The sequence below is a fragment of the Pteropus vampyrus genome, unplaced genomic scaffold (assembly GCF_000151845.1).
Source record: "Pteropus vampyrus isolate Shadow unplaced genomic scaffold, Pvam_2.0 Scaffold6, whole genome shotgun sequence".
Taxonomy (NCBI): Eukaryota; Metazoa; Chordata; class Mammalia; order Chiroptera; family Pteropodidae; genus Pteropus; species Pteropus vampyrus.
Window position 1 is genome coordinate 14,902,342 of NW_011888787.1, and position 14,167 is coordinate 14,916,508.

Genomic DNA, 14,167 nt, shown 5'->3' on the forward strand with positions numbered 1-14,167 from the left:
CTAATGCATAAGCACCTCTCATAAGAAAACAGTCACTTCCACCAATATCTTATTTAACTGAATTTTTGCATTTAAAAATTATACACAGTGATATTAAGGTTGAGGTTTTCCTGGAAGAGTATAGATGGAATAACACATTGCATACATATTTCACACTCGCCAGAAATATCAATCACCCACGCAAACACAATTGTAAAATTAAGCAGTTCGAGTCATAAGATGCAATCTTAATTGTCATGAAATAAGGCTGACATTAGCTGTACTTTCCAAGGTTTATTCTTTTGAAGTGAATGTTTAGAGCATCATACAATGTACCTTCGTAAACCATTTCCTTTTCAGTGAGAAAAAGCAGAGGTAAGTGAGATGCATATATCTAAAGAATTAAATGTTCACAAAACACTACAAAATCTTAAATATTATGCAAAATGGTACATGTTATAGAAATGGTAAAAATAGAAAAACTAAATCTAGTAGAAATAGTATAAGAATTTATATATGGTTGATATGTGTACATATATATGCAAATATACACTCACATACATACATATGCACACAAAACATGGTTTAGAGTCACACATTAAAAAATATTTATTGAACACCTCCTTGTACCAGGCACATATGTACAGGTTCACTACCAATTTCCAGGGGAAAAAATTGGCAAAACTAACAATAAAAACACTCAAAACTGGGCAGTTAAAATAAGACTGAGCTTCAGATGTCCTTAAGAATTCCAACACTTTAAGTAAATATAAAACAATTTGATTTAAATTCTAGCAAGAGGAAGATATTAAATCAAGTCAAATAACGGTTGATTCTGTCCTTATCAGTCTGTCATTGACCCAAAAGAGTTCTCTAAGATACTGCAATAACAGAGGATAAGTGCAAGTCTCACGGACAGTGTTTTCTTTCTTTCTACTGTAAGACTTTATTCTACTCCAAAAGGGTTATGAGCCATATATGCATAAATGAATATATATATGAATATGACAAGGAAAACAAGTATTATCAGCTGGGTTTGGATCATAACTAATTTCTCTACAGCAGGGATGTGCCATCTAAAGTGGCCAATTTTGGTCATTAGAAGACAGATAAAAGCTTCCAAACTGTAGGAATAACGAGATTTGATGACAGATCTCTATCCCAAAAGAACGTGTGTTCTAAAACGTTGATTCAGAGCATAAATAATGCTTCTAATCTAGAATAAACTTTTCCTTGGAAGCTATATTGTACATGGTGTTTAATTTTTCATCTCTGACCGTGAAAGCTTGGGCACTTGAAGTTTAAGACTAATGGACCCATGTGATCTACACCCCAAAATGCATTCGTTCAACAAACACTGACCTTTGATCAAGGGCAAACAGTTCACTTAGCTCCGAGGATTTAGAAGACTGTTTCTGAGGGAAAATTAATCTTAGAATCAAGAATGTACTTTAACCATTCCCTCTACACTTCACTGTGAATTACTAGACCTACTTTACTCTTTTAATTAAATTGTCTAAGACACAGCAACGAAGAGGAGGAATAACAATTTAAATCCATGCTGTCTTGCTCTATAGCCTCTTGATATGGCTATGTACTATAAATTTCTTCACTCATTCACCAAAAAGTTAAATTGCTTACTTACTTTATCCTAAGGACTGTGTTTGGAATTATAGAAAACTTAATATATAATTACTTTCCTTGAGAAACTCATATATTCATTGGGATTATACACAAATAAACACATAGTTATCTACTCACATGTGGATGGGTGGCAATTACTGATCACTATGTGTCAGATACTTTGCTAAGTGTTTTGCATTGATTACCTGTCCTAAGTCAATTCTCACAGCAACTCTACAGAACCAGGCTGTATTACCGTTTCAGTTTTATAGATTTAAAAAACCTGAGGCTTAGAAGGATTAAATATAGGCTTTTAATTGCCTTGCTACACAGACTCTAATATTTTACATTCTTTACGAGTTCAGTTAGAACAGTAAGAGGAAACAGAAGAAAGAGAATTTTCAGCCTGCAAAAATGGGAGGGCAGGCATCATTTTGACTTATGTCTTGAAAGATAAACAGTAGTTCTTCTGTTTGAGAGAGGGAAGGACATACCAGACAGAAGGAAAAGTATATGCAAAGTCAGGAGAGCAAGTAATACCCTAGAACATTCAGACAATAGAAGTAGTTCTATATGAGTGGAGAGCAGGGGTATTAAAAGTGGACAGTGAGTCTTACATGGCAGGTTGGCACCAGATTGAGAACTTCTTTACGTGTCAAACCAAAAAGTTTGCACTTGTTCTGTCGGAAAGGGGTTGCTGATGAAGGATTTTAAGAATCTGAGTGGAGAGATCAGATATATACATTGTTGTGAAATGTAACGAAGCTTCATTGGAAGAAATGACTACAGGAAGATGATCCAAAACCTTGTCAACTACAAAAGAGCCATAGGGTGAGGCTTCATAAATAAAATATTATAATTTATAAATAGAATTCCTAAAGGCTGTTAGTAAAGCATTTTTTTTAAATGGATGTACTATTTGGTTGTTTTATTTTGTCAGAGGTAAAGTCTTTTTGCAGAGCTCTGTCCTTGGATTAAGGAGGCTCGGATTCTAGATCTACTCTGCCCCAGAATTACTAAGTAACCAACAGTATCTTTTATATAAAATAAACAGGCTACTTGTTCTTCTTTGGAAAATAAATAAAATTATTTTTTGTAATCTTCAGAAGAAATATGAATATAAATATTACATCATGTTTTTAACTAGTTGTTTTATTAGCAAATCGAGGCTCTTATTTTCCAAATTATTTCTTTATTTTTTTTGACCTAAAAACTTAAAATGTACCTATTTTAAGAAGCACAACTGCCAAAAAAATGGCTGACTGTTACTCAAGTTAACTGGAATTCCACTGATTTGATATAGAACAAGTGAAGAGAATATAAGATGCAATGTCTTACCCAAAATGGTTGAAAAATAAGTCAATTCAGTCAAGACTCTCTAATGTGGAGAGTTACAGAGAACAAGAAGCATTCCCAAAAGTTCAAAGATGGCAACAATATCCAAGAAAATGTTCATTAAGTGTTTACCTTAGTAATAATCCTATAAGTAATGAAAGTTTCAATTGTAGTAACATGGCTTTCAGGTTCATCAACTGTAATAAAAAGATCTTTCAAATCTGGCTCATCTTCAAACTTGACTTGGTTTATCATTGATAAAGGGGATGTTGGCATCATAGGGCTGAAGGAATTCATGTCCATCAGAGAGGCATCCTAGGGAATAAAATTCAAAAATTAACACTTGTGGAAAAAAAAAACTGTTAAAATCCTTTTTCATAGACACCACAAATATTAATGAAATATCTCAAGAACAAAAAAGATAACTGGACTCTTGGTTAAGTACGGTATGTCAAAGATGTATTTTTATCTCTGCTTCCTCTTAAAGTCCTACTTTTAAAATGACAAAGAATCAAACAAATAAAAACAAAATGACAAAAAGGCAGGAAAAAGCACAAACCCTCAAGGTAAAAAGAAGAGACTAAGCAGAATTTAGTTTTTGGAAACTGGAACTCTAATTGTCAAGTGGTAACTGAAATAACAGTGCAGAGAAAGCTGAAAAGTAAACCTAGGAAAGAATGGTAAATTAGGAAGAAGAAGGCACATTTATGCCAGACGATCCCCAAGACCGTGGACACAGAGTGCCGGTGGAGCCCAAACCGGAGGATTGGTCAAAAAGCTAATATAGCAAAAAACGTTAGTACCTCAGATTCCCTCAACTATCTTATGCTATCAGGTGACTTTTCCTCCTCAATTTTGCAAAGAACTGTAAGTTTACTTTCTGGAGTGCCTCTGAACTCAAGGGCACCAGGCAAGATAGAGGGAGAGAGGGAGGCCCTAGGAAAACACACATCTCAAGGGACAGACCTACATCCAAATGAAAGATTACGGCCCTCTTCTCTAGTTTGGGGAGCGGGGACGGGGAAGTGGGAGTAGGAGTTTTCCTCTCTCAGTTGACTGGTCCCAGAAAAAAACTGACAGTTGTAGTTTGTCCTTAATGATTAGCCAGGTCTCTGCATAATCATGCTACAGGGAAGCCCCCACAATGCCCGCTGCATATCTGCTCAGCTTCTCATTACCTGGGGTAGGAACTACAGAACATCTGAGTATATGAAAAGCCTCTGATGTGAAAAAAGGATTCATAGGCAAATAAAATACAGAAATCAGACAGAATAGAGACAGGATGCTTAAAAAATAGGTGACATTGTCAGAGATAAGAATGACATCAAATTTATGAATGAAAACAGGTGTTACATATAGTTAAAAGGTTAAGAACAGCAGCAGAACCAGTAAAAAAGGAGGCTTATGAAAATTTAAATATGATAGTAGAGTAAAAACTCAACAGAAAGTTTAAAAGATAGAATTCAAGAACTAAGTTAAACCAAAATAATAATAGTTGGAAAAGAATAAAGTATTTTTTAAAATTAAAGGATCCAGGCAGACAGTACCTGAATAAAAAGAATTCCAGAAAACGAAGAAGGAAAATGTCCTTTGAACTGAAGTGTGTCTAGGTTGTTAGGGCTTATCAGGCCTCCTCAAAATGAATGGGTCAGTGGTGGATGGGTGGTACTCCTACAAGCAACAATCACTCTGACATTTCATAATAGTAGAGATTTTAAAATTCCTAAAAGCTTCCAGAGAGGATACAGACAGGTAAAATACAATAGAAATCTCAGGAATAAGAATAGCTTCAGATTTCTCGATGGGAACACTGCAAACTAAATAACAATAAAATACTACTTTCAAATTTTTGAGAGGAAAATATCTCTACCTAGAATTCTCTTTAGCCAGGCAAATTGTCATTCAAGTTTACAAACAGAATAAAGCCATTTCAGATATGAAAGATTTCAAAAACTGACTTCCCATGTACCCATTTTTTAGAAGCTTCTGTACTTTTCCAAAGCAAGGGCATATACCAAGAAAGAAGAAACAGGATCTGAAAACAGGAGATTCAACAGAAAAAAGAACTAAAGGAAATTCCTTGGATGGTAGTGAGAGAACATTCCAGATTGACAGCTTTGCAGCCGACCTAGAGAACAACCCACACAGACTGAACCAGGAAGACAGAGTCTCCAGGGAGAGGAACAAGGAAAAAGAATAAGAGAGGGAAAGGAAGAAGGGATAGAGGGGAAGAGAAAAAGAAAGGGGAGTGAGCAAAGGAAGCGGGGAGGGAGAGGGGGAGGGAGGCCGGCAGAATACCTGATATGTTTAAACATAATAAAGGAAAAATGCTGTGTTAGAGTTTGTAGATGAATTACAATGGGTGCAAAGAAAGCCGACAGGGGGAGAAAGTGAGAGAGAGAAAGGGAGGGATAAAAAAAGAGAATGAATGAATAAATGAATGATGAACTCTCAAGAAAACAAAAGGTGTATAAGAATGAAAATGTAATAGTTCTCCATATGGCTTGACTGTGAATAAAAGTTGTTCTGAATCCTGAATTGAACCAAAAATGGTGATATAATTATATTAACATGGTAGGAGGGAAAATAAATGTATGAGGGGAGAAGACACTACCTATCAAATAGCTTCAAAAACGCTAATACCATTATGGAAAAGGACGGTGAGGAACCGCTCAGACTGGAGAACGCCAAAGGCACACAACAGCCAAGTGCAGCACATGTTCTTGGATCGAACTCCGTACCAAAGGGGGACAACCTCTGTTTTCTTCTCTCTGAAGGATGCTATTGGGACGACTGGAGAAATGTGCAAGGGTCTGAGGATCAGAATGTAGTGTTGTGTCAATGTTACTGCCCCGATTTTGTTATTTCTACTGTGATGACCGTGTAGGAGAGTACCCTCGTTTTCAAAAACTACATAGACCTATTTAGGAGTAACAAAACGTCATGTCTCCAATTTATTTAGTTTACACAGAGAGAGAGACAATGGAAGTCGTGAAATGGTAATAATTGGGAAATCTAGGTTCTTTGTGATTTTCTTGCAACATTTCTCCAACTTTGGAAATTATTTCAAAATGAAAAGTATGTCTATAGTTTTCAAAAGTCAATGCATTCCACAAGGCTTACAATAAAAACAAATTAAAACATAAAAAAGCAGCACAGTGTGCTTCAGTTGCTATTACTACTTCATGCTCCTCAGATACAAATTCAGAACTCTATTAGCTATTTTTGACTTCGTTGCAGCCTTTCTTTCAAAATAACATGTAGATTGCTTTTCTTAACTTTTCAATTTTGATATTATCAGTAGGTTTCCTACTAAAGAGGATGAAGAATATTTATTTATTTAGTCAACTAAGTATGTAGGTATAGACACATGTTCTATTTTACTCAATGGGTTATAATCCATTAATAGCACACTTTATTTTGATCTTATAAATATCCAAAACCTGCCTAGTGGGAGCCCCTGAAAGCTGGCATCTGTGTGTTTTTGTTATATCTTCATTATTTCTTGAGCACTTTACTTTCTGGCATAAAAGATGTTTCAGGTTTATCTTGTATTTTCCCTGCCCCAGTCATGAATCAGACATTTCTCCAAGGAGTTCTTCCTTTTAGAGGAGACTGGTATTTAGAAACCAAAATATAAATGCTAGGAAATATAAGTATGATATACATATATACACATACATGTACACACACACATATATAGATACATACACAAATCTGGACCTAGACATACACAGATAGAAATATAAACAGATATTAAATACCACAAGTTCACACTGATAAGGCTTATTTCAGTCTTCTTCCTTTCCATATTTGTAATTCTTCTCTCAAGCAGAGAAAAGCCTGGCCCCCGTTGACCTGAATATATTTACTTCTTTGCTCAAACCCCTGTATGTAACCAGCCTCCCAACCCTGCCAGTTGCCTCCTCAGCCCTGACCACGTCGGCCAAGGCAGCCTTATTCTCATCCCCAACCACCCTGCACCCTCCTCAGCCCCAGGCCCACTGGCCACTTCCTTGGACATGCCAGTCATCTCCTCAGGCAGCTTCAATAGTTTGTTTGCTTTTAAATAAGTGAAAGAGAAGGGCTATGTGTTATTTTTTAAATAAAATTGCCAAAATAAAGCAAAAGATGACATACAGTAAATTTTAAATATAAGTAATACTTTGTTCAAATGTTACTATCGATGTAACACGTGAGTTATTTCCTCAGTAGTAGTAATGACTTCTCCAGCTTTGTACTTTCTCTTTTAGTTTTATTTTCTCCAAAAGTAAGAATGCGGATATTAGAATCAAATATTTGTCTGTTGTTGTGCAAAGACCAAAGATAATTGACACACTTAGAGATTAATTCTGCAAACAAGACCCATCTTAGCTTAGCAACAGAGTTGGCCCATCCTGAACGAAAAAATAATTAAAAGGAGGCCAAAAACAGGGTTCTAGTCCTGTTTCTGCCACTGACTATGCAGGTGAACTTGAACAACTAATTCGGCCTTTCTAGGTCATATTGAAGAGCTGGACTTGAAAATCTCCAAAATCTCTCTCACAAGGCTAAATTAACACAACTTTCAAATGCATTAATACAGTAAAATGTAGCAAAATTCTGATATTTAAGGAAAGGTACTTTTTTCATAGTACCATGAATGAAAAAAGTTTGAAATCATGATATGGGCTCGCTTTCTCCTCAAAACACATCAACTTAAATGTTTTTGAAGTATCAGTAATAGCTAGAGCACTATTCACAAGGTTCTTCCCACACCAAAAATTAGTTACGTGAAGTATAATTCAGCATTTGGGTAACCCTTTGATGCAATAATATAAGAGATAATGTAGTAGGACACGCTAATTGAAGAGACAAACAAGAACAATGGTTTTTTGAGTAAGAAGAGTTTGGTTATTGTGATTGCAAAATGACTCTGAAAGAAAAAAACATTTAGGCATGGTTTAAACTAAAAAATTCATGACAAGTTACAGATGGGTTAATCAGACACACAAAAATACAGAGAAAATAAATATCTTGCAACAACAGTTTAGCAAAATAAATTATGGTATGTACATTCCTATGATAGAATACAATAAAGTCTATCCATATGATAGAATAAAGTAATTATAAGTAATGTTTTCAAAGACTGTATAGCAACTTGGAAAATGTATGTTATTAAGAGAAAATGGTTATAAAAATTTGTGCACAAGTAGATTCTAATGTATATGTGTATGTACGACAGAGAGAGGCCAGAGGGTAGGAGAGAAAAAGTGTGTGTGTGCGCATGTGTGTGTGTATGTGTGTGTGAGAGAGAGACAGACAGAGAGAGAGAACACAAATACACTTGCAATGTACATGCGTGGCCAAACTTAGAAGCTATACAAAAAAAGTTAACATGTTATTCCAGGTATTGAGATTACTGTTGAATTTAATACTTTCCTATGTGAGTTTCTGTTTTTCCAAGTATTCTAAAATAAACATATTATTCTGAAAAAAATTAAAATTGTTAGAGTCAACACTGTATGTAACGTGTTCAGAGACAGTAAGAACTATTGTAATAAACTGAAAGAGTTTTCTAGGGCCATTTTGGCAGAAGACTTTAGATTACATTTGATTTTTTTAACTCATCAGAGTTTCATAGTTATATGGGAAATTTTAAAATATGCCTGGAATCACATGAAAATGGGATTGTCAAAATAAATTATAGGATGCTAACACAATGGAATACTAAACAGCCATTAAAACACAGAGTTTTAGAAGTTCCAAATAAATGTGCAGTCAGCATGTACAAAAATCCCTCTCAATAACCATTTCGTATAAATAGTTTTGTAAGCTGACAAATTTTAATTCGATGGGCAAATGTACTTTAAATTTCACCAACATTGCATACAACCATGTGCTTTGGCACTGTGTGAAGTCACCCTCTTAACTCACCACAACCCACTTCTTGTACCTACTACATAATTAGCATTCTATTTCCTCTGCTTAAAATGTATCCTTTTGTAGAGTGGGAAAGATCTGCATGAATTTACAAAGGCTCACAATTCCAATGAGTGTAGTGTGGTGTCATAAAAATATGCTTCAATATCTAGCAAAGGAAGAAAATTACAGGCTGAAATTTAGCAACATCCAAGATTTCAGTAGAAGAATTTAAATTACTGTGAATCACTCAAAAACATTCTTAAAACCTCAATAAAACTGACTATCCAAAGTGTTTTATATTCACTTCAAAAAAAAAAGGGGGGGGAAGAAAATACACTGACAATACTTAACAGATTTACATTTGGACATGAATAAGTGAAGAAAATAAGTGTTTGAGAAGATCCAAAGAAGCAATTAACCAAAAAGAACTCCATTTAACCTTTTGTGGTTAATGCTTTTCATGACAAATGGATCACTGAAATCTGTTCTTTCCAAACAAAGGCCTCGGCCCGCAGCACTGCCCGCCTCCCTCTCCTGCCAGTTCTCTCTCTCTCTCTCTCCCACACCTCAACTCCATTTACACATTCATTCATTCTTAGCAATTGGATGTATGTCCATTATCTTATGACCTTTTAAACAATGAAAATACATCTTTTCATTTTTTTTGTCTTCAAGAGATTAAAGCAGAATAGTCATTATCTGTGTGATGAATCTCTACTAAGTTAAATAACACTAAATATCTTTCCTATAACTAGCATAAGGTAAACACACGACAAAAAAATCTTACGGTGTTTTCAGGCTGAGATCTGAATACATGTAATAGAGAAGTAAGCCAAATTATTGCAGGAAGCCGTTGTCTGTTATCTTTACTCCAATGTAACATTTACTGTAAGAGAAACTATTAAAGCGACTTTACTAAAATAAACGGACATTAGAATTGTGTTAGCATGATACTGGAATTTATTGACAAAGTCACTTACGAATTACGCATAAGTTTCCCTTGTTGTTACTTTTGGTTTATTATGAGCATTTGTTATGAGTTGAATTATGTCCTTCCAAAATTCACATGTTGAAGTCCTAACCCCTAGTACTTCAGAATGCGGACTTATTCAGATAGGGTCCTTACAAAGGAAATCAAGTTAAAATGTGGCCGTTGGGGTGGGTCTCGATGCAACACGACTGGTGTCGCAATAAAAAAGGAAACTGGGACACAGAGACTTCTGTAGAAGGAAGATGATGTTAAGAGACATAGAGAGATGACGACCGTCTTTAAGCCAGGATAAGAGGTCTGTAAGAGATCTTTCCCTCACTGCCTCAAGAGGAACCAACACTGCTGACATCTTAGTTTCAGACTTCGAGCTTCCAGAACTGTGAGGAAATAAACTTCTGTCATTTGAGACACTTAATCTGCAGTACTTTGCTATATAGCAGCCTTAGCAAACTAACGGCATCTCTGTACATAAAGTTATACACAATAAAAATTTAAGGAAAGAAGCAAGAGTAGAAAGGAAGGAAGGAATTATGATTAAGATAGCTCATCCTTGCTCTATTCACTCATTTTTTATGGATTAACAATCAACTTCAGTAATTTCTGAGAAGTGTTTTTGCCTCCCTCCTGTAATGCTAGTAGATATTGCCAAAATTCTACCACTGAAATGAAATACATAGCTGAAATTTCAAACAAACAATGGCTTGCTAATATTTGAGTGCCCAGGAGCTAAACACCTGAAGAAACAGGTTAAAGGATGAGATGTGACCTCTCTAAGAGGTGTCCTTCCTTAATATTCCTCACTAAAACGCCACTCAGGAGCAACTCATAAATATAACATGAATTGCTCTGATAATATTAAATCGCATCTACCATCTGTGCACAAACAGCTATTTTCTCTTTACAAGTAAGGAGAAAAAACTCTATGTGAGAAGTGTGATAAATCAGAATACTGGCATGAAAAGGCCATGCAAATAAAACTGCTGATGCCCATAAAACATGCACACCAAGAGACATCTGGTAAAAAAGCAGCTTAAAGCGGAAGGAGTTGGGGAAGCCATGTTGTTCTGAGGGACACTCATCTCGAGGGGCCTAAATTTAGACTCACCAGCTGTGTTTTGGTTTACAACTCCTTCCAATCTGCCTGCTTATAATAATAATAAAAAATTAGAAAGGCCTTCTGTAGAACACTGTTGAAAATGTGATTGGGGGAAAAGCCAGCCTATGTCGCGTTCTATAAAGGGGTACACAACACTCTAATCTTGTTTGACACAATTCCCAGTGGTATATAGTATCTATACCCTACTAGGCATAGACAGTAATTTATTTATCCACTTTTATGTTTCTAGAGATTTTTATTTTTTAACAGTGTTGCCTTGAATGCAGTTGGACTTCCTTGGCTTTTGTACACTATAAAGCTATGTACTGACCACAGAAAATTTTCACATAATTTTATTTTTCCCTGTGGCCAAAAAAAAAAAAAAATAAATAAAGAATGTGGCGTATTGAAAGAAGAAGTCTCTGTACACAAGCAAAGCTAAACTTAATTCAAGTTTGGACTGCTACCAGCTATGTGAACCTGGTCAAGTCACTTTACCTTTCTGAGGTTGTTTTCTCACTTGTAACCTCTTAGAGAAGTCATACCTAACCTTGGATCACAGAAGATCAAGGAGAAGATAAAAAGAGATGAATAAGTGTGATGTATACATTGCCTGCTTGAAGGCTTTATGTGAATTATCTTATATAAACCTTATCATGATCCTGTAGAGTATGTTCTATTTCTTACCCGCCTTTTTTTTTTTTTTTTTTTTTTTGTCGCCAGAGAGCAATGCTATTGAGTAGGTCCTCTTTTACCACAGTTTTCAGATGAGTGAAATGAACAGGTTAAATTACTTATTTGAACTCTAACTGCTGTTAAGTGAAGGAACCAGCATTTGACTTCCTAACTGCCAATCAGTCAACTGTACATCAAGATATGATCTCTGGGAGTTATCATTGAATTCACTTATTCAGTTTCCTTTGAAATTAAATACAAATCTAAAGCAAGAATAAATCAAGTTCTATGGTTTACATCTAGTTATATAGTGCACAAATGCGAGGAAGTACGAGTATACTCAAGTATGCTTGGAAATCAGGAAAGACTAGAGACAGAAGAATGGATATATAAGTTGTGGTACATACATACGAGGTTATAAATACCACACAGCAATGAAAACTGACTACGACTTCATGTCAGAACATAGAGAGACCTCATAAAGTAGATGTTAGGTAAAAAAAAATCAGAGACTTCACATAAAACAGTATCATTTTTAAAAGTCCTAACAAGATACAAATGCACATAAATCCTTAATATATATTACTTCAAGATACATATATAAACTTTTATGCAAACCAAACAAATGATAAACACAAAATTCAGATTACTATTTTCTTTGAACAGAATGAGAAATAATGTTGGGGAGAGCCTCACAGAAAATGTCAAAATTTTGGGTTATGTTTTATTTTGTAAGCTGAATGGTGGGAACATGGATGCAAATTTTATTATTCTATTTCTAGAGGTCGACAAACATTTTCCATAAAGGGCCAGAGAGTAAATTTAGGCCTTTTGAGCCATCTTGTCTCTGCCAAAATTACCCTGGCCATTGTAGTGTGAAGGCAGTTATAGGCAATCCCTCAATGAATAGGTGTAGCTGCATGCCAATAAAACTTTATTTACAAAGATGAAGTGGATCAGATTTTGCCCAGAGGTTGTTTTTTCCCTTGCTTTACACTATAGATGTTACATAGTTATACAATATATAGAGGCAGATATAATATAGATATATACATTATATTATTCTTTTGTATGCATGAAAATATTCTATAATAAAAAATCATACTAAAAGTTTTGAAAAGCTTTAAAAAGGTATGTTCGAATAGGATAAAGATATATTCTTGATTACTGAAAATTATCTATTTTCTTTTCAGTTTTTTTTTCATGAACCATTGAAATAAAAATAAATTCTTCTTGACCATTGCTGAGCAGGTAAAAAAAGTTGTTCCAGATTTTTAGCATTTACATTCTTTTCAGATGCTTTGTTTTTACACTCGCACACACATACACTAAAAAATTAGTGTTTTTAATCACCTCAGGAAAGATTTCTGCATATGTCAGGAAGAACGAATAAAGAACAAGGAAGATGTTCAGGCTGAAAGACAGGCAGAGCTCTCTCACTAAGTATGTCCTCCAAACCACTCTTACCTGTGTGCCTCAGTGATATGTCATATTACCACACTGGAAGCCATGAATCCTAATATCCACAAATGATAAGGGTCTAGTAAACCTGCCTTAAAATAAGTTTGGGGTACTGGATACATATATGAAACACCGTATCAGCCAACTACCTGTTGTAGATTCAGTGATGACTAATTGGAAGCACAGCAAGCCAAGAAAAATAATTACTCTAAGCAGAACTCCTGAAGAGGTTAAAATATGTCTTATGGGCAGATAACACTGCAGACCCAACTCAGGAATGTAATAAAAATGCTTCCTAAGGAGCACAGCCAGCTGACTGCACACTTAATAGGCATGGCTAAAATGGATCCTGGTACAGTAAATGAAAACTTCTCTAAACCAAAGTGCTGTCTTCATAGATATTCTCCAGGAAAGGGCTGAGTTGCCTTGAAATCTAACCAACCAACAAATAGGAGCATTTCTGAAAGGACTTAATATATGCTTATATCAGGAAAGCTAGTTGACAGTTAAAACTGCTGTACCAAGAATATTCTTATCCCCTAGTACTTCTAAATAGCCTGGCAGATACTACATGTAATGACTCACTCAAAGGGGAGCTGTACACATATATAGAATTTAAGAGACAGTACAGGAATTTTGGTAACACTCTCAACTGTAATTGAAAGCATACGTCTCAGTTATTTTAAATGAAAAGTATCCTACCTTGTTAACTTTCTCTCCACAGTGCCGCCTTTGACTCCATGGATTGCTTCCCTACTTTACATACTTTTAACCTTGGCAGTTATACACATAGCCTCACCCAGACTATCAATATATTACTACGATAACCTCCCTTAAATAAGTATAAGCTCCTTAAATAGAGAAACTCACTGTCTGCATTTTATATATAGCTAGAGGTTTTTAAGGATCTGTAAGATATTACTCAGACTATTTGTGAACATTAGCCAATTGCATTAATTAGTTAATTATTATGTGATTTATTATTGTATTATTAATTATGACAAATGCCCTCTCATTTATCTCAATTATGCTTGGCTAACTTCTTACCTAGTGGAGAATTTTCCTCTTTGTATTTAACATTCCATAGAAAAAAACTTGGTTTT

General features: G+C 35.1%; 1 protein-coding gene across 2 annotated transcripts in view; it reads right to left on the reverse strand.

Annotated features, from left to right (window-relative positions):
• SNX7 (sorting nexin 7) overlaps positions 1–3,251 on the reverse strand; it is a 46,162-nt gene extending 42,911 nt beyond the window's left edge. For both annotated transcript variants that reach the window (XM_011368544.2, XM_023536385.1), the window contains exon 1: positions 3,070–3,251. In XM_011368544.2, coding sequence (XP_011366846.1) covers positions 3,070–3,240 — 171 coding nt within the window. In that variant the 5' untranslated portion in view covers positions 3,241–3,251. The remainder of the gene's footprint in view (positions 1–3,069) is intronic.
• Between the last annotated feature and the right edge of the window lie 10,916 nt (positions 3,252–14,167).